This window comes from Blennius ocellaris (genome assembly GCF_963422515.1).
Source record: "Blennius ocellaris genome assembly, chromosome: 13".
Lineage (NCBI taxonomy): Eukaryota > Metazoa > Chordata > Actinopteri > Blenniiformes > Blenniidae > Blennius > Blennius ocellaris.
The window spans coordinates 13,808,214-13,821,081 of NC_137662.1; the positions used below are offsets into that span (position 1 = coordinate 13,808,214).

The 12,868-nt window shown below is 38.5% G+C and overlaps 1 protein-coding gene across 1 annotated transcript in view; it reads right to left on the reverse strand.

The window, feature by feature from the left end:
* Positions 1 to 418: 418 nt before the first annotated feature.
* wdr27 (WD repeat domain 27) overlaps positions 419 to 12,868 on the reverse strand; it is a gene marked incomplete at both ends in the record, with an annotated part of 35,847 nt that continues 23,397 nt past the window's right edge. Inside the window, 3 exons of the mRNA XM_080507412.1 lie at positions 419 to 478; positions 8,961 to 9,059; positions 12,544 to 12,646. Coding sequence (XP_080363538.1) covers positions 419 to 478; positions 8,961 to 9,059; positions 12,544 to 12,646 — 262 coding nt within the window. The remainder of the gene's footprint in view (positions 479 to 8,960; positions 9,060 to 12,543; positions 12,647 to 12,868) is intronic.

Below are 12,868 nucleotides of genomic sequence, written 5' to 3' on the forward strand. Positions count from 1 at the left end.
TAGAAGTACATCTGTTCCACAAACTGAACAAACTTAATGTGATGCTTTAGCAACCACCATGTGTGACCAATAGGAAGGCTGATGAATAATTATTTGTGGAAAAGTTTAGCTATAATTATCAGTAACCGTGTCATGTTACTGAAGCTGACAAAAAGACAATCAAACAGAAAAGCTTAGAAATGAACAAAGAAGAATAAACTGCAGGAGAAGAAATCACAACAGCAAATCTATTCTTTTTTTTTTTTTGCTCCTGTTTTTCAGTTTAATGAGACAAAAAACAACACTGACGCTGTCCTTTCAGAGTGAAATCCCAGCAATTGAGCTGAACTGCCTTAATGAGGCTCTTGCGTGTTCTCTGCATGTCTCATTTGTAATCATGGAGTCGAGGAGAGAGACACAATGCACAGCAGCACGGGTGTCATGAGTCCAACAGAGACCGGAACAGCCTCAGCTTCCCATCCAGAGTACCAGTCAGCAGCTGCAAGAGAGGGGACAAAAAAAAAATCCGACATCACCTTCAGCTTCACCTTCGGTGGACCATCTCTCATAAACTCTGTCACGCCTCTCTTATTGCATAACAGCACACCTGCTTTGTTATAAAGGAGACAAGCACCACTGAGATCAAGGAGGAGACTGTTTCCCATTGAAATTCTGGATTTTACATACCTGCGATTTACCACAAAAAATACAAAGCCGCCTGCCTGAAACTCTGTTATATAACATTATTTTAATGAGGAGTAGTGGGAATGGAGGTTCCTGCCAGTGCTAGTCTTTGTGAGTCAACTGTTTACAGATTATTAGCAAAACCAGGCAGCAGTAAACTAACAGTGATCCACACCCAGCATGCAAACACTCATGCGCCGCAGCCCAAACCATCACATTAGTGCCGCCCACAGCCGAGCACACATGCAAAGAATCAGTTCTTTACAATTCTGAGTAAGAAGTACACATTATCTCATCTGGTTTTATCAGCCAGAAGCACAGAGGAGTGTGAGGAAACGTTACCTCAACACTCAGACAGCCGATGAGCAGCAATAGCAATAGAAAAAAAAGGTTTTATTTGAGGCTAAGGAATGCATGATACTTACTCAAATCTTTAAAAAGAAAGAATAAAAAGATTTGGAAATCCTAATCAAAGACAAAGCTCAAAGTTCAACTTCATGTCCTTGCATGACCATTTGAAATCATATCACAAGTCAAGTGTAGTCATACGCCTCAATCACCCCGTAAAGACTCCACAAATCTTGCATGACTGAAAATAAACACCTAAATGCTATTTAAAAGAAAACGATGTAGTGAAAATACTTGGATTTACATCATTTCAAAGATGTTAGGTGGCTGTAAAGACCTTTTTTAAGTTTATTAACGACAGACCTTGGAAAGCAAACGTTTGCCAATTGTTGATAAAAAACATATTTGGTACAACAATAGTCCAAGATTTTCTTTTCTCCATGTGCTAAAAGAGTTTTATGCGGAAGAAATAATCTTTTACCAGCAAGCGGATGCCTGTGCTGGGAAAGGGAGTCACAGCAGCGGAGGTCGGAGGATGATTCAAACATACTAAATCGCAGAGGATTTAATACCCCTTAGAGGGAGAAATTTGAGAGATTTCCCAATGTGCAAAGAGCAGACTGTCTTCAAAGAGGCTACCCAGTTTGCAAAAACACTTCATGTCTACACAACTATCTGTTGCACTTGTGTTTTTATAGGAAAGCCCAAGATACTCCCTCAAACAAATGACTTGAGAGCTCTCTTCATAATCTCTTTTATCTTCAGGCCGTCTTCTTTCACCAACACCTCTGGCTCAATGACCTTGATCAACAATAGACAAGCTGTCTGGATCCTTCCCCAGGGGTTGTTAAAATAGCTGCTTAGAACTCCACAAGGTGGGAGAACGGCTCCTTCATCCACCACAGCTCTCCTAATCATCCAAATCCATAATCGCCGCGGCATTACACTCATGTCAAACATGCAGTGTTTATTTGAAACTGAACCACAGAGTCCAAAAAGGCAATAACAACATCGGGGGAATTTTTATGTTTCACACGTGCAGCAAACAACAGCAGTGCAACACATTCCTGCTCTGCAACCTTCAACCTCTGTTTAATTATGCTGAAACAAGCACAGCTGATGAGGGCTGAAGGTTTTGGGCGATGTTGGGGGTTAGAAGTCAGGACTTGTTACAAACTGATTTACTAGAGACCTAAAGAATGAGGTTATGATGGGTCATTGCAAGTGAGTTATGTGGTTTTCCTCAATGCAGCACTTCTAAGAAACATTGTTTTCACAAGCTTGGTAAAGATGTATTTACAATGTCTGATGTGTAGTCTTGTAATCACTACTTGATAAATGTATTTTGTTTGTCTGGTACACTTTGGGACACGCAAAAATCTTGAGAACTGCACATCTCAAAATGTGCGATGTGGCTCTTCAGTTGTCTTTTTCAGTGATGAAAGTCTCCTGTGACCATTGCTCTTACAGTTTCTTTCCAAAAACAAATAGCAATCAAAATCACTCCTTGCACTTAACAGTATCTAAATAATTATCAATTTACTCCCTATCATGGACCCTTTTTTTCACTCTTCATACTTAAAATCAAGGTGCAAACGTATTCAACTTAGCTGACCAGGTGATCATAGAACTTTGCCCGAGTTTATAATTTCTATTGCTGGCACTCTCCAGGAGAAGCATGTCCTGCACTGAAAACCTCCGATCAATGGGACAACTATGACAAATAACGTCCAGAATATGGGCTCCTTCTTCCTTTGTTTCTATTTTTAGAAATCTTCTTGGGAATCCTGAGTAAAATCAGATTGGGAGTTTGAGTGCTGCATCAAGTTATATTCAGGTGCGCTGGCTCAATGTAACAGAAAGACCACAAATCAGTAGTTCAAAGGAGGAATAAATATGACAATTAAGAATGCAACATGGATTACATGTTCAATTGTAAACACTTGTGTCAAAAGTGTCCATCTGTGCAAACTGCTACGAACAAAAGCTTGATAAACTAGAGAGCAATGTGTTTTCCCCTCCGAGAGCACATCATTCATCGGGTGTAGAGTGCAAAGTACACAAGTGCCAGAAAAGCAAGATGTTCTGTACTGAAGATGTCAAGAGGGGAAGGAAGCGCCACAGGAAAGTTCGACAAAGGAGCAGACGCTCTCCACGACAAGCTCACATGTCCATGAGCTCAATGCCAGTAGTTTGAACAAAATTCAAATTCTATCTGTGTGGAAAACATATAGTTTATATTATATATCTGAAACTTGCAAACACACCAAATCTTAACCAACATAGATATTTTTTTTGTTCTTTTTAACAATCAATATACATAATAGCATGTGTCCTATACAGCTCAACAAGATAGAATTTCAAGCAGAGCTGTTGAACTGGATCACATTCAATTTTAAGTCCAACTGATGATGTAGTTGGTGAGGGTATATCAATGTATTATATATTCAAAGTGTCAAACCATAAATCTGAAGCTCATAATAAAGTTTTAAAGATATATCATGTGCTATTTAATAACTTTGTGAATGTAAAAACTGCCCATGTGAATTGCTTTTTTAGCAAGTTCCGAGACAAAGAGTTCTACAATCTTGATCATGTAAGCAGTCTCCAACACCACATCCGACCGAGGAAATTCTGTCTGCTACATGTGAAAAGTTTTTTGTCCTTAAAGATGACACCTGTGATTTTCTACTTCCTGATCATTGCAGATCCAGCTGTGCTGAACAGGCCGAGTGATTTCAGGGAGGCTGTCTCAGCTCAGTCTGTGTCACACTCTCATGTGACATTCTGGAGCCGACAGCGGAGCCCACCTCTGTATTTGCTCTGACCACTTCAGGGTTTCACTCTCTCAGGTCAGGAAAGAAAGGAACCAGCAGATAAAAAAAAGAAGGAGAAAAAGACTACAAAGACCCAGATAAATGTGTTGAGGATGCTATAATAATGTAAAAACTATAAACAATTAAATATATTTTAGAGATCTTAAACGGAACGCAGTAGACAACTAGAAAAGTCTGTTATTGTCATCTTTGGCAGTGTGCTGTGTTTGTGAATGCATCTCTTAATGTTTTCCAGGAATTATGTTAGAAAAACAACTCAAAGAAGAAAGGAGAACACGTTTGTAACATGGAGAGAGATGGTGATGGTGGAAACTGAAGTGTGACAGATTAATTACAGGAAATCTGCCGCAAGTAGGAAATTCAAGGAATTAGCTTTATGTGCGCGTTAAGGCTGGCAGGTTTATTACACTCTATTAAAACCAGGTAAAAGGAGATATAATCCTTAAGTATGTAGCTGCAAGTTACAGTTTATTTATATTAATGACCAACAAATTCTATTCAACCCATGAATTAGTTCATAAAATGTCCAGCTTAGCTTTACTGTGTCTAGGATTGTTTCCTGTTATGTATTACAAATCTAAGAGTACTGAAGATATAAAAATGAATTGTCTAATAGAAAAGAAAACTATGTCACGAAGCTTAAAGTCTTCTCAGCATTGTTAAATCACAAAAAGTAGAACTCCTTGAGGACAATAATTTCTGTGTTGTCAGCTAATAAATTACATCATTACATCCCTTAATTGAGTTAGTACTCTGTATAATTCCTGAGGGAAGCTCAGGGGAAGCTTTTATGTCAAAATCCATCCTTGCAGAGGGCTGAGATTAACTTTACAGACACCAAATGGCCACAAATAAAATGATACGGTATAAAAGGTCTAAAGGGACTGAAAAGAACAAAGGTGGTGCATGCAGACATGTGGAGACAAAACTATGCTGAGAAAAAGTCAGTGAGATGATTCACTCATTGTTCAGCTCAGTTTGGCTGATAGTACGTGGTAACTTTCTCAGACAGCTGCTTGTGTCAGTAAGCGGTCACTGCTCTGCACTCCAACGCACAAAGAGCAGATAGGATCCAAAGCACTCCAGAGACACAGAGAGAGAGAGAGAGAGAGAGAGAGAGAGAGAGAAAGAGAGAGAGAGAGAGCGAGAGAGATTACAAACATTTTTATGATTCCAAAGGCTGAAATGTTAGAGAACATTTCATGAGCCTTTACCCACCCTGATTCTGTTGTTGAAATAATATATGTATACAGTATATTTGGCCATCATTGCAAATCTTGTTTCAATAAACACACACACATACACACACACACTAGAAAAACAAGCAAATAAAACTAAATGTGTCAAACTACAACTTCGTGTTGTTAAAAGACACTTTCACAGAAACTAAATTAGTATAGACTATATTTATTTGTTTGTTTGTTTGTTTATTTATTTACATAGTTTTTCTTCTTGCTTACTGATACCACACACTCATTGCTGAGGCATCTCTTCTAACAGAGAAACTTAAGTAACACAGTCGAGTCTATTTTATGCTTCAGTAGGAGTGTTTAACATGTTTCTCTGTTTAAGGTTGAAATAAATAGGTCACCTTTTAAAAGACGATATTTGAATAATGAGAAACACAAATATTGAGCAATGAAACAAAAAAAACAAAAAAACACAACATCCCAAGAGCATTCAAAACAGTCCATAAAGGAACAATATGTCAAAACAAAATGAGAAGCACACTCTGATGTCCCATCTAATAAACTGAAATCTGGGAAATACTTCAAAGATGTTAAACATTGGTGATGTGGAAGAATATAATCTGAGCTATCGGCAGTTTTACACGAGACAGTACAAATATCTGAGTAACCCAAACAGAACCCGGCCTCTTGTCTGTTTCTTTAAACTGACCCAGTAACCTGCTTCTCATAGTTTCATCTTCTCTGTCAATTTTCTTGGCTTTTGGTCATTTCTAATAATTCCATCAATCCAGCAAACACCTTATCATCACTGTCTTGATTTTTGGCACACAGCTTGGTTTACACCCTACATCCAATTTAATTTCCAGCCAACAACTACAACAACACTGTGCTGCATGCTTGAGAACACGTCTGTTCTAATTTGATAGGTTACTTTCAGGGTCTCACATTTACATCTGACACAAGGAACCATGCTTTTTTTTTTTTTTTTTTTTTTACAGAGGTAAGCCACATGAAATCCCACAAAGTTTTACAAGACAACAAAGTGAAGTGACAATAAAAGCTGGAACCTCTCATTATAGGGTAAAGTACAGGAATAAACCTGAGGGAAAGTACCTCAGAGGTAGATCTGCCTGCTTGATGGTCTTTTAAGTATTAGGATGGAAAACGTGAGTGAAAAATGAGTTAAAAAAAACATGCCTTCCATTATCTACCTGTGTTTCACATCAGAAGCTTCCCACAGCAGTAAATATATTGCACATCTGCACTTCAAATGTGACTAAAAAGCAAAGTGAGCACAGGGTTGGAGATGCTTTATAGATTTAGTCTGTTTGTTTTAAAACTGACCGGCCATTTAACAATGTTAGGTATGATGTTAGCAAAGGAACGTGAAGGAAAAAAAGAAACAAACACTGCAAGAGTGTAGTGCATACATGTGGAGATTGAATGATGAATATCCATTCTTAGCACGGAAAGAAGTCATAAGAGCACAGTTGGTATAATCATAACATTTACTGAGGATGCATTTTAACCGATCCATCTCAAGTAACAACTGAGCAAAACTGCCTCCCTTGACAGGTTTGTATCAAAGCACTCTGAAGAGATCTGTGGTGAAATCGAGTGATAGTCCTCAGCTGTTTGTTCTCTGCACTCAACGACGGCCCGATAAACACTTCAGAAGACTATTCATCGATAGAACACTTGGGTAATAGGAAACTGTGATTGCATAAACTGAACTTAAGTCAAAATTCAACAAAATAGCAGAAATGGCAGGCCATATCCACATGGCCAAGATAGTATCTGGCTTAAATTTTTAGATGGCAAAGCTCCTCATATATTTCAGCACCATCATGATTGTTAAACCAACTGTTAACCTTGAACTAAGGTTGTTTGTGGGGGTTTTTTTAAGTTGGGAGGCTTTGCCATGGTTCTTCATGGAGGAAAACGCTCCAGTTGTCTTCAGTTCCATTGTGAATTTGATACATCCACAGGTTTAGGTGAGGTTGTCATCAACCGAAGGCAGAGAACTTTATCAAGTAAAGGCCAGGAAGGAGCACCATAGTGCATCTATAGTGAATACAGTTAACAAAAATATCTTATGGATACCAACTACTTTGAAAGGCTCATAATGTCCACTCAATGATCACTTTAACCACTGTTGTAAATGCTTAATTGGCGTTCCATGTAGAAATGATTTCTAAAGTTGTTACACTAACAGTCTTTGTTAACATTTCACCAGTTTACATAAAGCTGTGCATATTCAGGATTAAAAAAAACTAACAACATTTTAATTGACTCACGCCTGAGGTGGAAAATACGTTAATAGTTCAGTGCAAGGATGTCCTAATTATTCTTACATTCAGCTTTGACCACATGTCTCATCAAATAAAACAGAATGTGCACAAGTAGTGACGCGAAAGTACACTGTGACTGATGAAGTGCACCTTCAAACTCTGCAGATCGCTGTACTTCAGCCAGTGAATGGCCAAGGACCAAACTTTCCACTTTCAAACTTAGATATTTAAAAGCGATGTCTTACTGCAAGGCTGAATAGAACTGAGTTAGACAGATGGACATACAGATTTAAAACATGTGCCTTGACTCAAGTAGACAGTCAACAAATCTCAGGAGATGTCCAGTATGGTTCAGATATTATATTTTAAGATGTTTCTTTTGCACATCTACTTACCTTGAACTGTTCCAAAGACTAAACTATCAGAATGGTAAACCATTTCTATGGAAAACCGATGCTCTTCAAGAAATGCTCTGGAGGTTTTGTTAGAGACAGTGAGGATATGCTATGAAGTAGCACTGTAAATTTAGACTCCTTATTTTCTTCCAATGTCAATTCAAGCCAGTCAAAAGTATTTTCCAGTTATCGCTGGAAGGATTCCCTGTTGCTCTTGAATTCCTATGGATGTCAGCAAATACAATGAGAAGGTGGGCCAAGCAAAGACAACAAATTGTCACTTATTAGAGGGGGCAATATGAAAAAAAGAGAACAATTGTAGATAATAAAACATTTAAGCATTTCTCGCTCAGGTGGGACTTGGGTAATGCTAAACAACACCGTGCACCAGTAAGTGGTGAGATGTGGAGTCCTGTGAACACTTCATATGTGGCTAAACACAAAAGGTACAAGGAAAATCATGAACTGAACAAGCACAACCTGGGATGCACCTTTTTCTCTATTACTGTGCGTCTGTAAAAACACTTGTGGGACTGTTTATCCAATCACAGCCCAGCAATGAGCCAGTCACACAAGTTAATCAGTCCCAGTACAAACAGCAAGCCATTTGATCCCGCAGGGTTATGGCACAGACAAACAGTAGACATTATCTGATTGGACTGTAAAAAGACCACCCCTGGTTACACCCGCAGAGTGATTTGGGAGATATGAATTTTAAATTAACGTGGTTATATTGCATGGGAGAAATACGGGGAGAAGTTGGTTTGTTTTCTCAATGAGGTACCGGTATGTAGATCTTCTTCAGACATTCCCCTGCTCAATGCGCTACAAAAGATTACATGTTAGCAATTTAAAATTATGTATAAAGACAAAGAAACATAGAGGTAACCATACATACGCGATCTTCATTAAAGCTTCTTGCATAGAAAACAGATTCCCCCGAGTTATTAATGAAGACAGTCTTACAGATGTTTATGTGACAACTTGATATTTTGTACTGGCATAGATTTAACTGCTGAATTTAAGCACAAGAATAACAACAGTGAAGTTGATATTAAACCCTGGGATGCTTATGAAGACAATCTCGATCTACACCTGGAATACTAAAGCAGTATGTGTTTTTCCTGATCAGCAGATGTAGAAAAAAGTGACTGAAATGACAATGTTCAGTTATAATAACTTAGAATAGGTTAGGTTATAATAACTTAACCACAAAGACAAAAAAAAGATTCATACCTGTGGTGTAGCAGGGTTGAAAGCCAAACTGAGCACAGTGTCCGAGTGTTTTTGAAGCTTATGCAAGTAGATACTGCTACGGATGTCATACACGTATGCCTGAAATACACACAAGTGGAGAATAAGAACGCGGGACCTTGTGGCAATGTATAGATTATCCTCAAACAAATAGTTTTGGACTGTGGGAGAAAGTCCTCGGAAGTACGAGGAGAACATGCAAACCCGACAGAGACAGGCCCCTCAACAGTTAGTCCACACGATGTACAAGGCAGTGCAGACTGTTGATGAATTGCATATTGAAAACAGAAGAATCCATTGGCAGCCAATTGAAAGACAGGAAAGAATTGTTTTAACATTTGTAAGAAACCATATCCGGTTTTGTTGCGATTCCAATCCTGTGGCATATACAGTACGTTGTGTTAGAGTTATGACGTTTTCTTTGACCTCCGAACTGTGACGCTTCCCGCATGGACTTATTCAAACTGTTAAAATGGCGGCGGACTGTTTTGTTATTGAGCTGTAGATGGTGGACAAATACCGAAATGCATCATGGGTACCGTAGTTTGTTCAGTCTGTGTGAAGGTCCGCCAATAGGAGAGCACGTTGCTTACGCCTCTTTCTAGCGGTGGCCAATGGGAAGAGGGGATTTAGCAGCGCGCGTGTTTGATCTGGCGGAAGCTCTGTGTGGAGTTTTCTTCTTCCTTCTGCTCTTCGACTGACCTGAGGCGCGTTTATCCTCAGCTGCTTTAACGGCTAAGTATAAGGCGATTCTCTACATGGCCAGTGTTTCTGTCTTTTGTAATAAATTACTGTGTTAATCCAATCTCAAGGTATGTTGAACTATATTTAAAGTTCGCCGCGGCTTCCCTTAACCAAGAGATCTGTCCTCTCTTCTGGGCGGGTGAAAGACAAAAGGACATCAGTTGTTAGCATGTGTACATCTGCTCCTGATTGTTTGTCCATTCATGAGTCAAGATAGATAAATACATCAGACTTTACTGTGAATCCTTACACAGATTAAGGTTTTCGTTATGTCTATCAGACACCATCAACAGTGATCGGCTATCACAAGGAGACCTGGCTATGGTTGATATCAGTAATCAGACGCGTAACAGTCATATGAGATCATTCATTGTCTTTGCCAGGATCCTAACAGCTGGATTAAACCTAAATGGATCTGCAGACAAGTTTAACAGAAGATTTAAAGTGAACGATTGGCAGGTGGTCTCAGTTTTCCATACTTTCTGAGTATGAAACCAAACAGGCAGCACCAGTGATCACATTAATTAATTCAATAGACTCGGATAACCTTTTCCTTTTATTGACAGGGAGAAATTTAAATCTAGCAAAGTTTTCAGATGTATTTGATAAAAAAGTTTATGTTGTGCTTCTGTGTAAAAACTGTAATAATTGAAATGTTCTAAACATTGAGATGACCTTGTTGAACTGATTGAAGAAGCTACTGTCAATCTAAGTGGACACACATCACTTCTGTTCTGTTTCATCAAATATAATTGCATGTGTGACATTGGTGTGAATTTTACATTTGGCATTAGATGGTAAAAAAAAAAAGGGCAAGTTCATGAGGGTTTATAGCAAAGAAATATTTGACTGCGTTATCAGCTTGTAAGCATAGTTTTCTTTTTCCGAATATGATCAGTACATTTTGAGACAGATTTGTTTGTTTCAGAGCCACGACCACCGATAAAAACAGATGTCCAGATGTTTGTTACCAGACGACGACTCATCAGATTCCTGCGGCTGTTTTTTATTATGTTTCTTTGGGAAAAAAAAAAAAAAGCCTCTTCAAGGGAGTTCTGTCAAAAAGTTTAGAGTGACTCCTGTCTGAGGCACATGAACAGTGTGCTGCCGAAAAGGGAATTAGTTACTTGGAAGAAAGAAGCTCTCGTAGGAATGATTAAATATCACAAAGATCCCCCGACGTATCTGTGTTTGTCAGCCATTACTGAAGCAGAGAGCAGGGCCAACAGATTGTGCGGTTAGGAATCATCGGGCATACATCTTCATTAACCAATTAATAGTTGTCTTCTATATATTCAATTCAACGTCAGCTGATAAGGTTGAGGAAATAAAATGAGTGACACTGTGAACTATATGCACAACAGGCTTGTTTTGAAAACACTGAAATCATGACCCCCTTGGAAATACTTCTTTGGAAAATATGTAATATGATCTAGGGAGTCTTTTAAGCGTATTCAACTTTTTTTTTCCATGATTGCCTTTTGATATATGAAGACAAGTACAAATGCGTCTGGCTTATAGAAATCTCAGGGCAGCTACAAATAAATACGATGTTGCTCACAACCGTACACTTTTCCAATTTCCAAGAAATGCTGGAAATGTCCGATCTCGATAGAGATGTTCTCAAATGTCCAAACTGTGCTGAGTCCCCATAATTAATAATAACCACCAGCATACATATATTATTCCACTGCTGTCAACAAGCACACAGACCACAAGAAAAGAGAGATGGTTAAGGAAAGGGAGGTTGTCTCCTGAAAAAGTCCTCAAAGAATGAAGAAGCCGCAGTCTGGAAAACCAATTAAACAGTTCGGCTTCAACATGATTGTTGAATTTGACTCCTTTGGAAAAAGGCTTGAATCCAACGTAACAATGTGAGTGAAGCACGGTCTTCACCTTAAATAGGGGTACAAGTGATTGAAAAAAAGAGCTGCCATTGTCCGGCTGTCTTTTACCTTCATGAGGCCAAGTACATTTGTCTGATGACTCTCAATAGAAAACAACAGGGTGAAGGGTTAAAAATCTGGGGTGCTAACTTTGAGAATGGTATGGAAGCCAAGTTGGCGAGGTTAAAGTCTGAGACAGAAAGAAGATTGAAGAGAAGGATTACGCTTGATCTGTGGGTATTAAGATGGGGCAAAGCCACAAAGAGTGTAAAGTGGGCAGCATTTGAAGTGTAACCTGTAGGATTTAGAAGTCACACTTGCTGAAGCTTTTATTCAGAATATACATTTTTTCTGCCATCGCTGCTTTAAACTCATGAACACATATCAACTGACAATGGTTAACAATGCAGCTTGCTCAGGCTCAATCATTCTATGAAGTTCTTTGAAAGTATTTCTCACATTGCATTGTTCTTTGTAAATTGCACTATTATAACAATAAACACACAATTTTGATGTATACACAAGACTAAATGCTATTTGAAAATATAGTGGCGGTCTATTCTAAGCAATAGGTTAGATAAACTCATAACTTGATTCCAATCCAGGATTACATTCATTCTACTAGAACATTCAGTATTAATACATTCTATGTGGTATGCCTCCATTTTGTAAAGTTGTGGCTGCAACGCAATTTTTTAATCCATGCACTATTGGAAAAGGTAACAAATGTAGTTATAATGACTGACAATGAATAATCTTGCTAAACTGAATTTCTTTTCAATAGCTTCATCATCACCCAATGCAATTTCACATGAAGACATTGAGGAATTGTTGCAGTGATTTCATCAAAATGGCTATCAGATAAGCACAATGCGCATTATGCAGATGCAAAAATAAACAACTACAAAAAAAAAACCCCAAGTGAGATTACTCACAGCATTATCTTCAGAACCCGAGGCAATGAACCGGCCACATGGTGAGATGGCTGCAGAACACGGATGAATGCGATTCACATGGTTGTCATAGCGACGCACACACCTGAAAAGGAAAGGCACACTTTGGTACAAAATAATTTTGACTATCACATCTGAAATCCAAAACTAGATTATATAGAATAGCTGACTATTTGAGCCCTCAGGTTTTATAGTGGATGCCATGATATCACAGCAATACTAAATACCTCTTTACTAAATAGTATAATTTAATCTACAAGACAATGTTTTTTGTCCCCCTGAAGTGTAAATACCAACACAATATGGA